The sequence below is a fragment of the Rana temporaria genome, chromosome 11 (assembly GCF_905171775.1).
Source record: "Rana temporaria chromosome 11, aRanTem1.1, whole genome shotgun sequence".
NCBI classification, from domain to species: domain Eukaryota; kingdom Metazoa; phylum Chordata; class Amphibia; order Anura; family Ranidae; genus Rana; species Rana temporaria.
The window spans coordinates 62438355-62454987 of record NC_053499.1 but is presented as its reverse complement, the minus strand read 5'-3'; the positions used below and the strand labels follow the sequence as shown (position 1 = coordinate 62454987).

General features: G+C 43.5%; 1 protein-coding gene and 1 non-coding gene across 7 annotated transcripts in view; one reads left to right on the top strand and one right to left on the bottom strand.

Annotated features, from left to right (window-relative positions):
• CHD9 (chromodomain helicase DNA binding protein 9) overlaps positions 1–16633 on the top strand; it is a 289270-nt gene that overhangs the window by 259554 nt on the left and 13083 nt on the right. For 4 of the 6 annotated variants that reach the window (XM_040328665.1, XM_040328667.1, XM_040328663.1 and 1 more), the window contains 2 exons: positions 6311–6471; positions 11023–11295. In XM_040328665.1, the coding sequence (XP_040184599.1) occupies positions 6311–6471; positions 11023–11295 (434 nt within the window). The remainder of the gene's footprint in view (positions 1–6310; positions 6472–11022; positions 11296–16633) is intronic. The other 2 variants (XM_040328668.1, XM_040328666.1) reach the window with 1 other exon arrangement.
• On the bottom strand, positions 928–1117 carry LOC120918017. Its single transcript, XR_005744261.1, has one exon. It is a non-coding gene; the product is annotated as a U2 spliceosomal RNA (small nuclear RNA).

The following is a 16633-nucleotide window of genomic DNA, read 5'->3' as shown; positions in this document are numbered from 1 at the left end:
ATATATATATATATATATATATATATATATATATATATATATATACACATATACACACACACATATACACACACACACACACATACTGTACATACATACACACACAATATACACACATCAGCATTTTTCATCCAAACATCAGCCTGATTGAACACACTGCTGCCCCTATCTCCTGACATGCTGAGACTTGTAGTTCCCCAGCAGCTGACAGACACATGAGTTGGTAATACAGGAGAGGAGGGGACTGTGCCTGTATAGTGGTGGTGGCCAGGTAATGAGTAGGGAGATGTAGTTGTTAGAGACTGGGGGAGACATTCAGGACATGTCCTTCCTCCAGCAGCAGTGCACTTATCACACACAAAATCGATCTAATAGGCTGTAGCCTCAGAGACAGGAGAGGGTAACACATCCTCTCCCTCTCTGCTCACCAGGCAAATCCAAAAACAAGAATCCATTTTGAAAAGCCCAGCCAGCTTACCTTATCAGGCAGCAGTCCGTCCCACACTGCAGGCTGTGTCCCCGCCTCCCTCTTCGCTGCTCCAGCAGTCGGCATCTCCTGCTTCTGTGTCAAAAAGCTGCGCTGGAGAAGGGGGCGTGTACAGCGTGTTCCTATTGGCTGAGGGGGCAGTGCAGAGGCGGGGCAGCTATAAACTCCAGATTTTTACATCAAAATAATGTCCGTCTCAGACATTTCAAGAACAGATGTAAAAATACACCAATTCTGAATACCGTTCCTAGTTTTACTGAGGCTGGCCACCCTGATGGGGCCCCCTAGTGGCATGGGGCCCTCGGTCGCTGCCCGAATGACCGAATGGTCAGTCCGCCCCTGGTGGTCAGTGTTTGGAAACACCTCCTAGTTCATGTACTACATTTGTAAAAGATGTTTCTCTTGCATTCATTGACAGACAGCCTCTCTCCATTTTTTATTTTTTTTGCACCAGTCCTGGAGGTACTGCAATACCAGGTCGATGCATGGAGTGGGCAGAGCAAGCTCTTCTTCCATCTCCCTGTTCTAAAAATCCACTTAATATATGGTCCCCAGATAGGGGACGTATCTGATATTAAACTGAAAGAACAGATACTACACCTGATCTTGGCTAAAATGCCGAGAAGCAAAGGCCTCTCTTCATTCTTGACCATAGGTTTATAGTGCCATCTACAGAAGTAGGAGAATAGGTAGCAGAAGAACACGGCATCGCCTATGGGCAGTCCTAGCTGCTATAGGCAAGCCAGCTGGCCATCTGTGCATACCTTTACCCATTTTTATATGTTGCTGTTTTTGCATCATCGGTCGGATGCTTGTTTTGGCTGTAAGGTTTTTTTTTTTATTGAAAAAATAGGGGGGCATTACATTTCCATGAACAAAAAAAAACAAAGCAAAGGAAAACAAATAACATAGAAGGTTGTGGAGAACATGCGTTTCTCTATGCATATAGTTAGTAGCCTTACCGTAGATGTATCAAGATATTACATAAATTTACATACCTTAAAACCTTGAGGGAAGATATCTGTCTCTTCTGGGACAAAGATGTCACTAGTTTTGCGAGCACTGTGGGTCTAGTTGATTCCCATGTGGTCAGTGTAGCTTGCATAGAGATGGCATATCTGAGTTGTAGATACAAGAAGAGTAAGGTATTTGGTAGTTTGTATTCCACTCTCAGATACTGAAGTCCCTCAAGAGGCCACCCTGATATAGCTGTGAAATGTGGCGCACACCACACCTAGACCAGGTGGAAAAGCCCTGTAGTTTATACAGTTCAGGAAAAATGTTACTATTCCAGGTACACGACCACTCAGAATACTCTGCGTACTGGAAATGTTTGGCCTTTTTCCATATTTTATAAGTACCATTGTGGGATAGTCGGGCATTGCTCCAAACTCTCCCGCCTCTATGCACTCCACAACATCTCTCTCTCCCCCCCCCCCCCCCCCGATCTGTATGTACAATGTTTCTGATGGGATCAGAGGACTTGGGTTGCTGCCAACCCTTTAAGTGCCTAGTGTTCTACGCCTGAAGGTGTCGCTATAAACCTATCATCGATAATGAGGAGAAGCTGTGTCTTTCAATGAACTCCGAGAAAGGGATTTTATGGCGAGTAACATAAATACCTACAAATACATCTGGGTGAATACTATTCGGCCTCATGCTCACTGGTTTATTGTAAAACGCTGTGTTAAAAACTCACCTAAGCTGCGTTCTTTTAAACCAGTTAAGCAGTGTTTTTTTTGGGTGTTCATTTTGTTGGGCAGAATTTAAATTTTATTCTGGCTATTGAAATTAACCACTTAAGACCCGGACCATTATGCAGGTTAAGGACCTTGCCCCTTTTTGCGATCCGGCACTGCGTCGCTTTAACTGACAATTGTGCGACGTGGCTCCCTAACAAAATTGGCGTCCTGTTTTTTCCCACAAATAGAGCTTTCTTTTGGTGGTATTTGATCACCTCTGTGGTTTTTATTTTTTGCGCTATAAACAAAAATAGAGCGACAATTTTGGGAAAAAAAATGCAATATTTTTTACTTTTTGCTATAATAAATATCCCCCAAAAATATATATATATACATATATATATATAAAAAAACGATTTTTTCCCCTCAGTTTAGGCCGATACATATTCTTCTACATATTTTTGGTTAAAAAAATCGCAATAAGCGTTTATTGATTGGTTTGCGCAAAATGTATAGCGTTTACAAAATAGGGGATAGTTTTATTGCATTTTTATTAATATATTTTTTTTTACTACTAATGGCGGTGACCAGCGATTTTTTTTTTGTGACTGCGACATTATGGCGGACACATCGAACAATTTTGACACATTTTTGGGACCATTGTCATTTTCACAGCAAAAAGTGCTATAAAAATGCACTGTTTACTGTGAAAATGACAATTGCAGTTTAGGAGTTAACCACTAGGGGGCACTGTAGGGGTTAAGTGTGACCTCATATGTGTTTCTAACTGTGACGTCATTGATCGTCTTTCCCTATATCAGGGAACAGACGATCAATGACACTGCCACAGTGAAGAACAGGGAAGGTGTGTTTACACACACCTCTCCCCGTTCTTCAGCTCCGGTGACCGATCGCGAGACACCGGCGGCGATCGGGTCCCGCGGGCGCAGCCACGGAGCTTAGGACCAGGTCTCAAACGTGCCTCCGGCGGCGCGCTCGCGACCCCACGGCTGGGCTTAAAGAGACAGGTACGTGATTGTGCCCAGCCCTGCCATTCTGCCAACGTATATCGGCGTGAAGGGGTCCTTAAGTGGTTAATAAATGCTGAAGTGCTAAACGCTCGTTGTTCGCTCGCGTTTTATGTGCATTTAGACAAGTTTAGCATCTTCAAGTGTTTTTTTTTGCCAAAACTCCTCTGCTCCTGGCAGTGTTTTTTTTGTTTTTGTTTTTGTTTTTCCTGCCTCAAAACTCTAGCCACTAAATGCTGCTAATAGCATGGACTTATAGGCCAATATGCAGGGGAGTCATAATAATTTGCAAGTATCACATGAAGAGGCTTTAACCAATGCCACGCTTTACCATTTATTTTGTGTGCTTTTAAAAGGGAAAGTATTGCATATTTTTAGTTATTAGTGCCGTGTTTACCTTTTATCTGATTCTGGCTGGAGCCGCAATTACATCACTACTGCACATGTGTGCAACAGCCGCTGTTCACGGCACGGGTGGCCGTTCCATCAGAGCACATGGCACCAGTGATGTCACTGGCTGCATGTACACTAAATATCTCCTAAACGGTGCATGCTTAGGTGATATTTTTACTACCTATATGGAAAAGCAAGAGATGGCTGTTTTCTTCCACTTTGAAGCGGAACTCTACCTGAAAAGGAAAGTTCTGTTTTTTTCGCCCAGGCAATCAGAGTGGAAGTTGGCCCACTGAATTCATTCAAGTCTTTTTTTTTTTTTTTTTTCGCCCAGAGCACTTTAACCACTTTACAACCGCTGAACGTCAAATTACGTCCTTGAATTTGTGCGGTGATATCTGAATGATGGGTGCAGCTACAGGCATCATTCAGATATCACCGTCTTCTGCCGGCGATTCTGTGCACAATAAGAACGATCAAAGCGGCTGTTCCGCCGCTTGATCGTTCTTATAGGCAGCGGGAGGGGACGTCCCGCCGCCATCCGGTGCTTCTCCAGGCTCTCCTGTGCCATCGGAGGCCCGGAGAGCGAAGTGGCTTGCGCTGGCTGGGGAAGCATAGAGATGACTGGTGACCAGATGGTCACCAGTCATCTCTATGACCGTCGGAGGCCCGGGCGCGACCTTATTACGTCACGCCCGGTACCTGGAAGTAAACAAAGCCGCAATCGTGGCTGTCGGTGTGAGATTGGTGAATGTTTTTTCACCGATTTCATGCTTGTAAGCCTAAAGGAGAGATGTGGGGTCTTATTGACCCCACATCTCTCCTTAAAGAGGACCTGTCAAACTGATTCCTATTACAAGGGATGTTTACATTCCTTGTAATAGGAATAAAAGTGATCAATAAAAATAAAAAAAAGTGTAAAAATTAAGTAAAATAAAATGTAAACATTTTTATTTTTAAAACACCCCTATCCCTGGAAGCTCGCGCGCAGAAGCGAACACACATGCAAGTCCCGCCCACATATGTAAACGCCGTTCAAACCTCACATGTGAGGTATCGTCGTGTGCGTTAGAGCGTGTGCAACAATTCTAGCACTAGACCTCCTCTGTAACTCAAAAATAGTAACCTGTAAAAAAAATTAAAGCGTCACCTATGGAGATTAAGTACCGAAGTTTGGCGCCATTCCATGAGTGTGCGCAATTTTAAAGCGTTACATGTTAGGTATCTATTTAGTCGGCGTAACATCATCTTTCACATTATACAAAAGAATTGGGCTAACTTTACTGTTTTGTTATTTTTTAATTCATGAAACCGTTTTTTTTTTTTTTTTTCCAAAAAAGGTGTTTGAAAAATTATTGCACAAATACCGTGCGAGAAAAAAAGTTGCAATGACCGCCATTTTATACCCTAGGGTGTCTGCTAAAAAAAATATATATATACAAATATATAATGTTTGGGGGTTCTGATTAATTTTCTAGCAAAAAAATTTTGATTTTTACATGAAGGAGAGAAGTGCCAAAATAGGCCCGGTTGTCAAGTGGTTAAGAAAGCTGGGAGGCTGCTAAATCACAGTTGGGAGGATGTGGCAGGGGTACACCCAAAAAACTTTGGAACAGTCACTATCTCTAAAGCCTCTCTCATACAGGTGGCAGACTTTTCCACCTTCAGGATCTGCAGTGGATCCCTTTTTATATCGTGGGTGACTATCGGTTCCCAGACATTTAGGGAGCAATACTGTTGCCTCCTACATGATTGTTTTTTGATCCCATGGGGAATTTTTCTATCCCAGTAGTGATTTTACATTGAACTGTTGTGCCATAACTGCATCTGGCACTTGGTTTCGGAGTGGTCACTCATCGATTTCAATGGGTAAGTTTGACAGGTAGTGTCTGTTAAACTTGCCATACTGCAAAGTATCGCAGCGACTGCAATATGAATGGACAAAGCGGATCAACCATTAGGTTTTACCACCGATTTGCAGCCAGTGTAAATTAACCTTAATTGTCTTGATCACCAACATAACCAGGAATAGAAAGGACGTTAAATGCAACATTTTGAGTTACCCTCAGAACAAGAATAGAGAGGACATCTTCAGTGAGGACACTTGTTCCTGTTACTGCTGTCTGATGTGGTGGTTTCCCTCGCATTGTAACTATTCGCTTGCTTACTGTTGGATCTACAGGACTGAAAGTGAAATCCCCCTGAGACACAAATGGGGAAAAAACTGACAGGGTTTTTTATCCTCCCCAACTCCATCCAAAATGGGGGAAAAAGTTGGCATTAGATGTACTTTGAATTCTAGTTCTCCCCAAATTAGTAGGCCCATAGTGGAAATACAAAGGTGTCTGTGGTCCACATTGGGTATACAGGTGTGAGAGCTGAAGTGGTTACAAAAGTGAAAGTTTTCAGTAACATTTTGTTACTGTGTGGCCCCGTGCTTTTCCTGTTTGTTTTGACATTAATTAAATAGATGATTGAAATACAGATATCCACTTATGTCAGCACTAGAAATGGTAACCATAATAAAAGTTCTGAAAAACAAGTCTTTCCTCTTGAGATTGATCCCCGAGGCTTCCACATGGCGGTTGTCTAATCCACTTGAAAAAAACGTTGCTAAAAGATTGGAGGGGGGGGGGGGGGGGGACACATATTTGAGCAGCTTTAGTTCTGATGCCTTCTAGCCGGTCTTCATTTCTAATGACATTTTCTCTTCTTTGTAGAACGAGTGCCCCATGTGAAGGCTTACGATGAAGAGAGTGTAGCCTCTCTGAGCACCATACAGGATGAAACTCAGGACAGCTTTCAACTGGACAATGGAATCTCAAGCTCAAACTATCTCGCCCAAGGGGGATATATGTTTGCAGCTGCCCACTGGCCAAAGGTGACTGACATGTGCCATACTGTTATCTTTTAACAAGGTTTTGGGGCAATTTTATGACAATTATGCAGTTTTATAGGCCTAATTATTTCATTCATTGTTACTTGTTTGTATAACAGCACATGCTTTCAAAAACACAAATACAAGGATTTGCAAATCATAAATACAATTGAAGGGCTCATGAACATGGGCAGTTAGGCTCATAGAGCTTTTTTTAATGAATCGGGTGTTTTTGGGTGCAAGAGAGGCAGATATATAACTTGCTGCCAGCAGGCTATCGACATCAATGACAGGCTGAAATACGCTCTCGCAAGCAGTACTAACATTTAGACACGCACGTGTTCAGGAAGATGTCCCAGACATGGATTTACTAAGTTCGGGGAATACGTCTGTCTGTAAATATAAGTGCCTCTCAGAACAGAGTCCAGACACCATGTATTTCAGCCTGTTAGTTATTTTGCAAGGGTCCTTGAATTTGCTGTACACTGCCCCTGTGCCCTTCCTTGTACCCAACAACACCATTTTTTTGTGTTCTGAGCAATAGTGCCCTTTTTCCATGAGCCCTAAAGGAAATTGGAGAAATTCGACCTGATAAATGAGTCCTTATATTTACAGAGTCACTCAATCGGCTAGATCAGGGGTCAGCAACCTTTTTTCACTTAAGGGCCAGATTCAATGTATGGAGGGCCGCATTCACCTGCTAATAAATGATGATAATAACAGTACAGGTTTGCCTCTCTTTAAGGTGCTTCACTAATACAAAGCCGGTTCACCCTGAGGGAGCATGTGGCTGGGGATTTGGATTTTACTGCCCCTCCCCCATTCAGCCAGCATGGTATGGAGATGAGGTTCCTATTCCTAGGGGTGAATGGGGTCCCTGTCCCCAGGTGAGAAGGGGTCCCCAGGGGTGATGGGATTTCTGTCCCCAGGGGTGATGGGGTCCATAATAGGGTCCTTTACCCCCATTGCAGTGTTTTCTGTACCGCATAGCAGTGTTCTCTGTCCCCTTTCACATTACTCCCATAATGTTCTCTCCCCAATAGCAAGTTTCCTGTGCCCCCAAAGCAGTATCATCTGTCCCCTGCAACCCAACACCCTTCCCACCATAGTGTCCTCTGTACCCTGCATAGTGTCCTCTGTACCCTGCATAGTGTCCTCTGTACCCTGCATAGTGTCCTCTGCCCCCACCCCACACACACTGTGTAGGTAGAACCCACCTACCTTACACAGGTGTACAGCAGAGCAGAGATCGATATCACAGGGCTGGATGGGGGCGGGAACTGCTGGTTAACTTTTCACATTAATAGGCTGGTGATCAATTGCTAGGATCACCTGGCAACCAATCGCCTGCTGTGTAATGTAAAAAGTTAACTCCAGCGGTTCCCGCCCCCATCCATCCCTGTAATACCGCCGCTCGCCGATGTTCAATGAAGAGGACAGCAGCGAAAATTTCCACGGGCCGGGTGCCTGTGAATTGACCATGGGCACTGACGGGCCAGACATATTGCGGTGACGGGCTGGGGGTTGCTGACCCTGAGCTAGATTATATGACATGACCGGCATACAGTGCATTTATAAGCAAATATTGGCAAGAGTTTGTGCCTGTTGATAACAAATAGTAATGAACGCTAGAAAATGGTAATTCTGCATTAAGTGAGTAGTTATGATGAGAGACGCTGTAAATCTAAGTTTTTTTTTTTTTGTTTCGTTTTTTCAAAGTTTGAAAGCTGGAACACTGTCTTGTATAAGAACATGCATATACTGTACTGCACACACCAATGTGTATTCACTTTACCATCCCTCACGTTTATCCTTGCTGTAAAATGTCAGCTACTTACAGTACAGTGATGGTTACAGTGAAGGGGCTGGGATCCAGAATGCTGAGCCCCAGTTTGGTGATGATCTTTCTTTGGTAATAATTGGCTAATAAAACAGTATTGCCTAAACATACTTTGTCATAAAAGGTTATAACTTGTCATTAAATCATGCCTAAGGATAAGTAGAACATTAAAGTGTATCTTTGAGCTTCATGAAGAGGGCACCTTGACCATGGAATCTCAAAGCATGTGGTTTTGCTGCAGCCTGACCCTTTCTACTGCCTTTTCCTCTCTGTTGGATAGTAAGGCAGACCATAGATGGTGTGGTTCCCCCATCAACACAGTCGGTGTTGATGGGGGAATCCCTCCTACGGAACTATTGGGTTCTCCCAGCAGGTGGGCATGGAGAAGCCGTTTCTGCTAGTAGAAAACAGTGATTGCTATTGGCAATAATCGCATGCCAAAAATCCAATATGCTGGTTGTACCCAAGACAATCGATACATTCAGCCTGTCCATAGATGGTTTGAAGTGCGATGGACAACCTAAAGCTGGCCGTAGATGGTTTGAGTCTCGGTCGGTTCAGCAGTAATGAAGTGAGAAGAGTGGGAAGGAATGGGCCACAGCATGACTTTGAAAGGGGTCTGGTTGCTGTTTAAATAAATATGGTTTCCAGATGTACAGGGGCCCTCTGTAAATTAACTTTTTATTTGCACACACCCTGTGATCATTTAACATCTTCATGACACAGACAGCTTTACTTTAAAGACAAAGTACATAAGCACACAATTCACTCATCAATACATATAACATTAGCTGCTTACAGTGTTGACATTTTGTTTATTTTTTAATTAAAAAAAGTGTATTTTTTTCCCCAAAAAAGTGCGCTTGTAAGGCCGCTGCGCAAATACGGTGTGACAGAAAGTATTGCAATGACCGCTATTTTATTCTCTAGGGTGTTAGAATAAAAAATATATATAATGTTTGGGGGCTCCAAGTAGAGGGAAGGAGATGGCAGTGAAAAACACATTATCCATTGCTGGATTGCTGTTTTACTTGTAATACCAACGGCCACCACAAGATAGCGCACCACAAGATCACAGAAGGAAGCTTAGGCCTGCAGAAGGCAGCAACAACGCGGCCTTAATTGCCAGCTGGCACGGGAGGTGGGGGCGCACGGAGACACAGGATCCTGTGTCTCTGTGCGCTCTCGCGGCAGGCCCGAGCCGGCCGGTAATTGAGGCGGCAGCTTCGCTGCCTTCTACAGGCCTAAGGTTCCCCGGGAGCCAGGTCACTATTTGTTGTCGCAATTGCGACCGGGCGCATGGATTTTGTCAAGCCCTGTTGTAAGGAGTTCAATGCGACCCTGTGCAGGCAGTCTGATTCATGTCACATGGGACACAGCCGCTGCTCCCAATTTGACAGCCATGCAGGTGCAGGAACCTGATATCATAGTTATTTATATGTTTTTAACATGTTACTAAACCCACAACAGTAAAATCAGTCTGCATGTGCAGTAAAGCATGTTTGTTATACCCACTGTGGAAGTGGTTAATCATCCGCATGGTGTAAAAAGGCAGTTTGATCCATTCTTTTCTGTGATCCGCCCCTTCTTCGACAGTTTGCAATCCATCTGATGATAGTACAGAGTCTTGGGGGCACTCTGCACATGCTCAGATTGATGTATTTTGCTAGAGGTTTTTTTTTTGGGGGGGGGCTGCATTCAGAGCTTTTATTTAACCAGGAGAGTCTAGACCAGGGATATGCAATTAGCGGACCTCCAGCTGTTGCAAAACTACAAGTCCCATCATGCCTCTGCCTCTGGGTGTTATGTTTGTGGCTGTCAGTCTTGCTATGCCTCATGGGACTTGTAGTTCTGCAACAGCTGGAGGTCCGCTAATTGCATATCCCTGGTCTAGACAAAGACTCTGCCATAAGAGAATGCAGTCGAGGTTAGGTTTACTGAACTATCTAGCTGGAATTGGTTATCTTCCACTGTAAGCCTTACGTCAATGGCAGCAAAAGGGTTAACAAGGTATTGAAAAACCATAGATGTTGTAGGGGCTTTTGGTGGAGTCAGAACTGCTTCTCTCATCAAAGTTAATTGGAATGCAAAAGCAGCTTGAAGAAGGGCCTGATGACACAAGCATTAGGCCTCATTCGCACCTGAGCATAGCGTTTTCAGGCAGAAAGTTGAACAATTTTATCGCGATTTTTGCAGCGTTTTTTTTTTTCTGCGATTTTGTACAGGTCAAAAGGTCATCAATGTAAAAACGCCCAAATCTGCCTTAAAAAAAGTCCCAGAACTTGTTTGAGCTTCAGGCATTTTAGAGCTTCTGGCTTCAGGCATTTTGGAGTGGAGATGTGAACCATCTCCATAGAGAATAATAGATTTTTTTCCCCTCCAGCGTCTTGTAGCTTGAGGCTTCAAGCTACAAAACGCTCAGGTGTAAATGGGGTCTTAGAGTATGTCTGGACATATTACTATAACATGTCTTAAGCTCATGTCACACAGCTTGATTTTATTTCCCATGTAAGTAAATGTACTGTACTAATGTCAACGTTGAGGTGGAACTTGTGAAGGTGGGTGTGATAAACTTGTATGCCTGAACTATACATTTAAAATGCTACATTTGCTTTAATCACTTCTGAGAATTCCAGTGTATGTTTAAACTGTTAACTTAATTAAAACACAAAGTTTTACCAGCAGGTTAATTTAAAAAAAATGTATTTCCGCAGGATCGCGTAATAATTAACAGATTGGACAGCATTTGCCAAGCAGTATTGAAAGGAAAGTGGCCTACGCCACGAAAAACCTATGATGGTGTCCGAGTGGTGACCTTCTACACTAATCAACTACTAGATAGCCCCGGGGCTGCCACAGAATACAGTGAATCCGGTGTACAGCCCCCCACCTGTGTGGCCATCAAAGCTGAACCCTGCCAATCACCACAGATGTCAAAGGTGAAGAAGCATGTACCAGAAAAGGAGTTTACAGTGAAAATCAATGACGTATGTTTATTTTTTTCTCTTGCCATGGGACCTGGTTGCTGTGTGCAGCATGCTCATTCTCCAACTGGCTGCCTGCTCTTTTCTTACTACTTAACTCCTCCAATTTGTTGGAGTGGATCTTGCTTTTTTTGTGCCGAATTTAAGCTCATTGTGCTTGGACCTGCAAAACATTAATATGACCTGTGATTTTACAAGGCTAACTTTCCAGCCATTCTGGATTTGCTACCATTTTATGCTTCCACAAGGTGCTCTTTATTGCACTGCCTTTAAGCGCCATTTTTGTGTGTTCTGTTTTTTTTTTTTTTTCCCTGGCTGTTTTTAATATTTTTAGCATGCATTTCCACATGCTTCGCAGAGACCTGCATTTTTATATATGGCAAACTGACATGCTTTTCTACCAAGAGTATACAGTAATTGCAGTTAGTAATCTTTTTGCACAATATGCCTAAACATAGCTTTCCTACTATATAATAGGTATACGGTGTGAAAAGCTAGTAGGCACAAATTAAAAAATACTCCATGGATGAAAAGTGGAATATGCTTTAGGCCTCCCTTGTGTAGTAAGCAAGGTTTATCTTGCCCCCAACTCCACTCTTAAAGTGAAACTGCCACAAATCTCAAATTCAGACAAAGCATATGATCGCAAAATACAAAAGCAAAGGTTACCTTAAAGTGAAGGTCTAGCCCTTTATTAATGACAGAGCAACCATAAGAGCCAGGGAAACTGGTAAATGCATTTATATTTAAATCTCAACCTTACATGTAAACTTTGAGCTCGGCCACACCCCCTTCGTTTTAAAGGCCACCCACTTGGTCAATGAGACCACCCTCTACATAACAGGACAAACATGTTTTTCACATGCCCTTTTCATGTAAGGTAACCTCTGCCAATGCATTTTTTCCTCATATGCTCAGTTTGGGATGCCCATGGTTTGTGACCTGTTTTCTGCAAAATGTTGGCCTTCATCAGGCTTCTGTTTACCTAGCTTCTCCAGAATTTGTTCCTCCATACAGGCAACCCTGAGAATGGCCATGGACAAGGTGATTTTTTTAGTCCGATATAACAAAAATTAGATGATACAAACAAAATTAAAATCTTAATGATATTTTAAAAATGCAAAAAGTGGCTATGTTGGTGATGTAGCAGATTTTAGTTTGGTTATGTCTTTAGTCCGTTTTATATTTGCAGTTTCAAAACTGTACAATGGTCCAAAGTTAGAATTCAAACGGGTTGAGTAAAGAAGAAAGAAATAAAGTAGAGGCAGGAGGGGAAAGAGGTGCAAAAGGATAATGGTCAAACCCCAGCTTACTGAACATTCCTAAAAACTGGGCAGTGATAGGGTTACATCTTTTAACAGAGACCACAATATTTGAACCAGAAGTGTGGGGGGGCAGAAAATTTCACATAGGTATATTGGAGAAAGAGCTTGGTGATTAACATCCCATTAAGGCCTTGAAAGAAGCAGATTCAAGTAGAGTAGGTTTTGAAAGATGGGGGCGTGTTTCTTTTGAGCGTGTAGATGTAGCTATGGAGTTGTGTAGAGATAAACCAGTCCAATGGTTGTTATTTTTACGGTCAATGCAGGGGATACCCGAGTCATGGAGAGTTCGGTAATTACATGACAACGTTTTGACCATAATGCCTTGGAAAAAGACTAGGAATGTTGCCCCCCCCCCCCAAAAAAAAAACTCAATGATGTGAGAAGGTAGCTGGGCAAAAACAGTTTGGGAGAGATTATGGATATGGCCTTGAAGACCAGATTCTTTATCCATCTTTAGGGTGTTAAGTCCACCAAACCACAATTTTTTTAATTTTCCAATTGGAAGATCTTGAGTAATTTCAGTTAAAAGATTGCCATAGTTAACCACTTCCATACCAGGTACTTACGCAGCTTCCCGCCCAAGCCAATTTTCAGCTTTCAGCACTGTCGCACTTTGAATGGCAATTGCGCGGTCATGATACACTGTACCCAAACAAAATTGGCGTCCTTTTTTCCCCACAAATAGAGCTTTCTTTTGGTGGTATTTGATCACCTCTGCGATTTTTTTTTTTGCGCAACAACTAAAAAAAGGCTGAAAATTTGGAAAAAAAATTACGTTTTTATTTTTTTCTGTTAATTTTTTTGTAAATAAGTTTTCTTTTTCAATTACGGGCACTGATATGGCGGCACTAATGGGCACCGATGAGATGGCACTGATGGACATCGATGAGGTAGTACTGACGGGCACAGATGAGGTGGCACTGATTGGCGGCGCTGGTATGCGACACTGATGGGCACACATAGGCGGCACTGATGGGCACACATAGGCGGCACTGATGGGCACACATAGGCGGCACTGATGGGCACACATAGGCGGCACAGATGGGCACTCATGGGCGGCACTGATGGATACTTATGGGTGGCACAGATGGGCACTGCTAGGTGGGCACTGGGCATGGATGGGCACTGTGGGGTGGCACTGATGGACACTGGGGTGGCGCTGATGGACACTGGGGTGGCGCTGATGGACACTGGGGTGGCAGCACTGATTGTTGCCAGTCAGTGCCCATTTGTGGGCACTGACTGGCATCTTTTTTCTTTATGTTTTTTTTTTTATTTATTTTTTACACTTTTTTTTTCTGGCTTTTTTTTTTTTTTTGCCCACCCTGGTGCTCCAGGGTGGGCATCCCTGGTGGTCCAGTGTGGCGATCCGAGGGGGGGCTGCGCTGATAAACAATCAGCGCGAACCCCCCCTGTCAGGAGAGCCGCCGATCGGCTATCCTCTACTCGCGTCTGTCAGACGCGAGTGAGGAAGAGCCATCGGCGGCTCTTCCTGTTTACATCGTGATCAGCCGTGGTTGGACACGGCTGATCACGTGGTAAAGAGTCTCCGCCGGAGGCTCTTTACCGAGATCGGAGATGCAGGGTGTCAGACTGACACCCCGCATCACCGATCGCCGCGATGCGCGCCCCCACGGGCGCGCGCGGCATGAAATCCTGCAGGACGTTCTAGAACGTCCTGTCAGGATTTCATAACCACTTCCCGGACGTAAATCGGCCATAGGCCGGGCGGGAAGTGGTTAAGAGTATATAGGGGGTTCCCAGATAGGTGATGAAATTGTGTTTTTTATTTGAAATATGTTTTGTAAGTGGACCCATGTGCTTTTGGGAAGGGTTGGGAAGGGGTTTTTTTCTCTATAATTTTACATTTAGTAGTGCACACTTTGAAATTGTTGAAATCATAAGGAATTCAAATTTTTTCAGAACAATGGGGAAGACTAATGATTGGTTGTGTAAGGAACAGTAGTAAGTCATCAGCAAAAAGAGCTAGCTTATGACTTTCCATACAATCCTGGAGACCTTTAACCACTAGACGTCCGCACTATAGCCGAATGATGGCCACAGCGCAGACCCCAATTGTCGGGAGCCCATCAATAGCCGTCCTCCCCTTCGCGCGCCACTGTAGGGCATGCACGGCGTCACTGAGACTTGGATGATCACAGATCCGAGTAAGGGGCCGATCCCAGCCCCTTACCACATGATCAGCTGTCAGCCAATGACAGCTGATCACATGATGTAAATAAAAGCTCGGTAAAAAATTTTTTCCTCATGCTGACAGCGTGAGGAGAAAAAGAAAGGCATATTGGTCCCGAAGAGGAACATTTGCCTCATCTGTGCAATATGTACCCCCTGCCATATGTACCCCCTGCCAGTTAATAGATTAATTGGCATAAAGTGTTATGGCCAGGTATTTCATCTCAGCTGAATGCCTTCTCTGTGTCAACTGTGAGGTGGCAGAGGATGTAGCAGTTTTTAAACCGATCTCTGGGACTGTTCCTAATGATAACACTCCTATGTAAGGATCATTTACTGAGAACGTTTTATACCCTTTTGAAAAATCAGTTGACTTTTACCAGTCTAAACATTTTTTTTTAATGCTTCTCTAAAGGAAGAAAAAATAATTTTTGAAACACATAAAAAGCTGTTCTCTCTGGTTAGCTTAAAGCAGAACTAAATGGCAGAAGAGATTTGCAAAGTCGCTTTTGCCAAATATAACTTTTCTCCAGCTTCTGGTGATTCTCTTGTGTTCTCTGCACAGACCAGTTTAATTCCACTTTAACTCACTAGAGGTCCTGGGTAAAAATAAGGTTGGTAGAGGAATACAGGGAGGGCTAGTGCAGCCTATGGTAATGCAAACCGGGTACTTGGACTAGTTTGGCAAAGTGGTGGCAGTACAAGGGAAAAACATGAATGAAGCATGTAGAGTCTATGGCCATTTTTAGGAGTGACTGACTTAGAGGATGCGTCAGGATAATGTCTGATTCAACAGCAAAATACCAATTAACTGGTTATTTACTGGAGCTCTAATTCTAGCTATCATTTGTATGTCATGCCTCAATTCTAATGGTTTAGTCCTTGTAGTAGGCCAGTAACGGATGTATCCCTTATGCCCCGTAAACTCGAGCGGTTTTCCCGTCTGGAAAAAAACAATGGTTTTCCTGACAGAATTCCTCTCAAGCCTGCCTTGCATACACACGGTCACACAAAAGTTTGGTGAAATTTTGACTGCCAAGAACGCGGTGACGAAAAAGACTACGACGAGCCAAGAAAATGAAGTTCAATGCTTCCGAGCATGCGCCAAATTGTTTCAGAGCATGCGCATTTTTTTCCCGTCAGAAAAGCATACAGACGATCGGTTTTCCCGCTAGAATTTTTTCCTGACGGGGAAAAAAAGAGATCCTGCTCTCTCTCTCTTTTTTTTTTTTTCTGCAGTTTTCCCGTCGGAGCATACACACGGTCGGAATTTTCCAGCCAAAAGCTCTCATCGCAGTTTTGCCAATGGAAAAACTGATCGTGTGTACTGGGCATTATAATTTAATTATGAGCCTTTTCAATGAGACAGTTATCTGATCCTTATGATACAGCACGTCATTAACACTAAGGGAATTCATTATAACGGAGCGTTTTTACCACTTTCACTGGAGTGTTTAATTCACACCGCACCTGAATTCAGAAAATATGGGCACAGGTTCACAAAGTACTTACGCCGACGTATCTCCAGATACGCCGTCGTAAGTACAAATGTGCGCCGTTTTATCTATGCGCCAAACCAGAAACCAAGATACGCCTAAAAATAGGCTTCATCTGACCGATGTAAGTTGCCTACGCCAGCGTATCGTGGGCGCATATTTACGCTGGACGCATGTGGCGCTCCCATTGATTTTCGATTCAAATATGCTAAAAAGGGAAATACGGCGATTCACGAACGTACTTGCGCCCGGCGCATAATATACGCGGCTTGCGTAAGTCGTACGTCCGGCGTAAAATTATTCCCCATATATGAGGCGCAACCCATG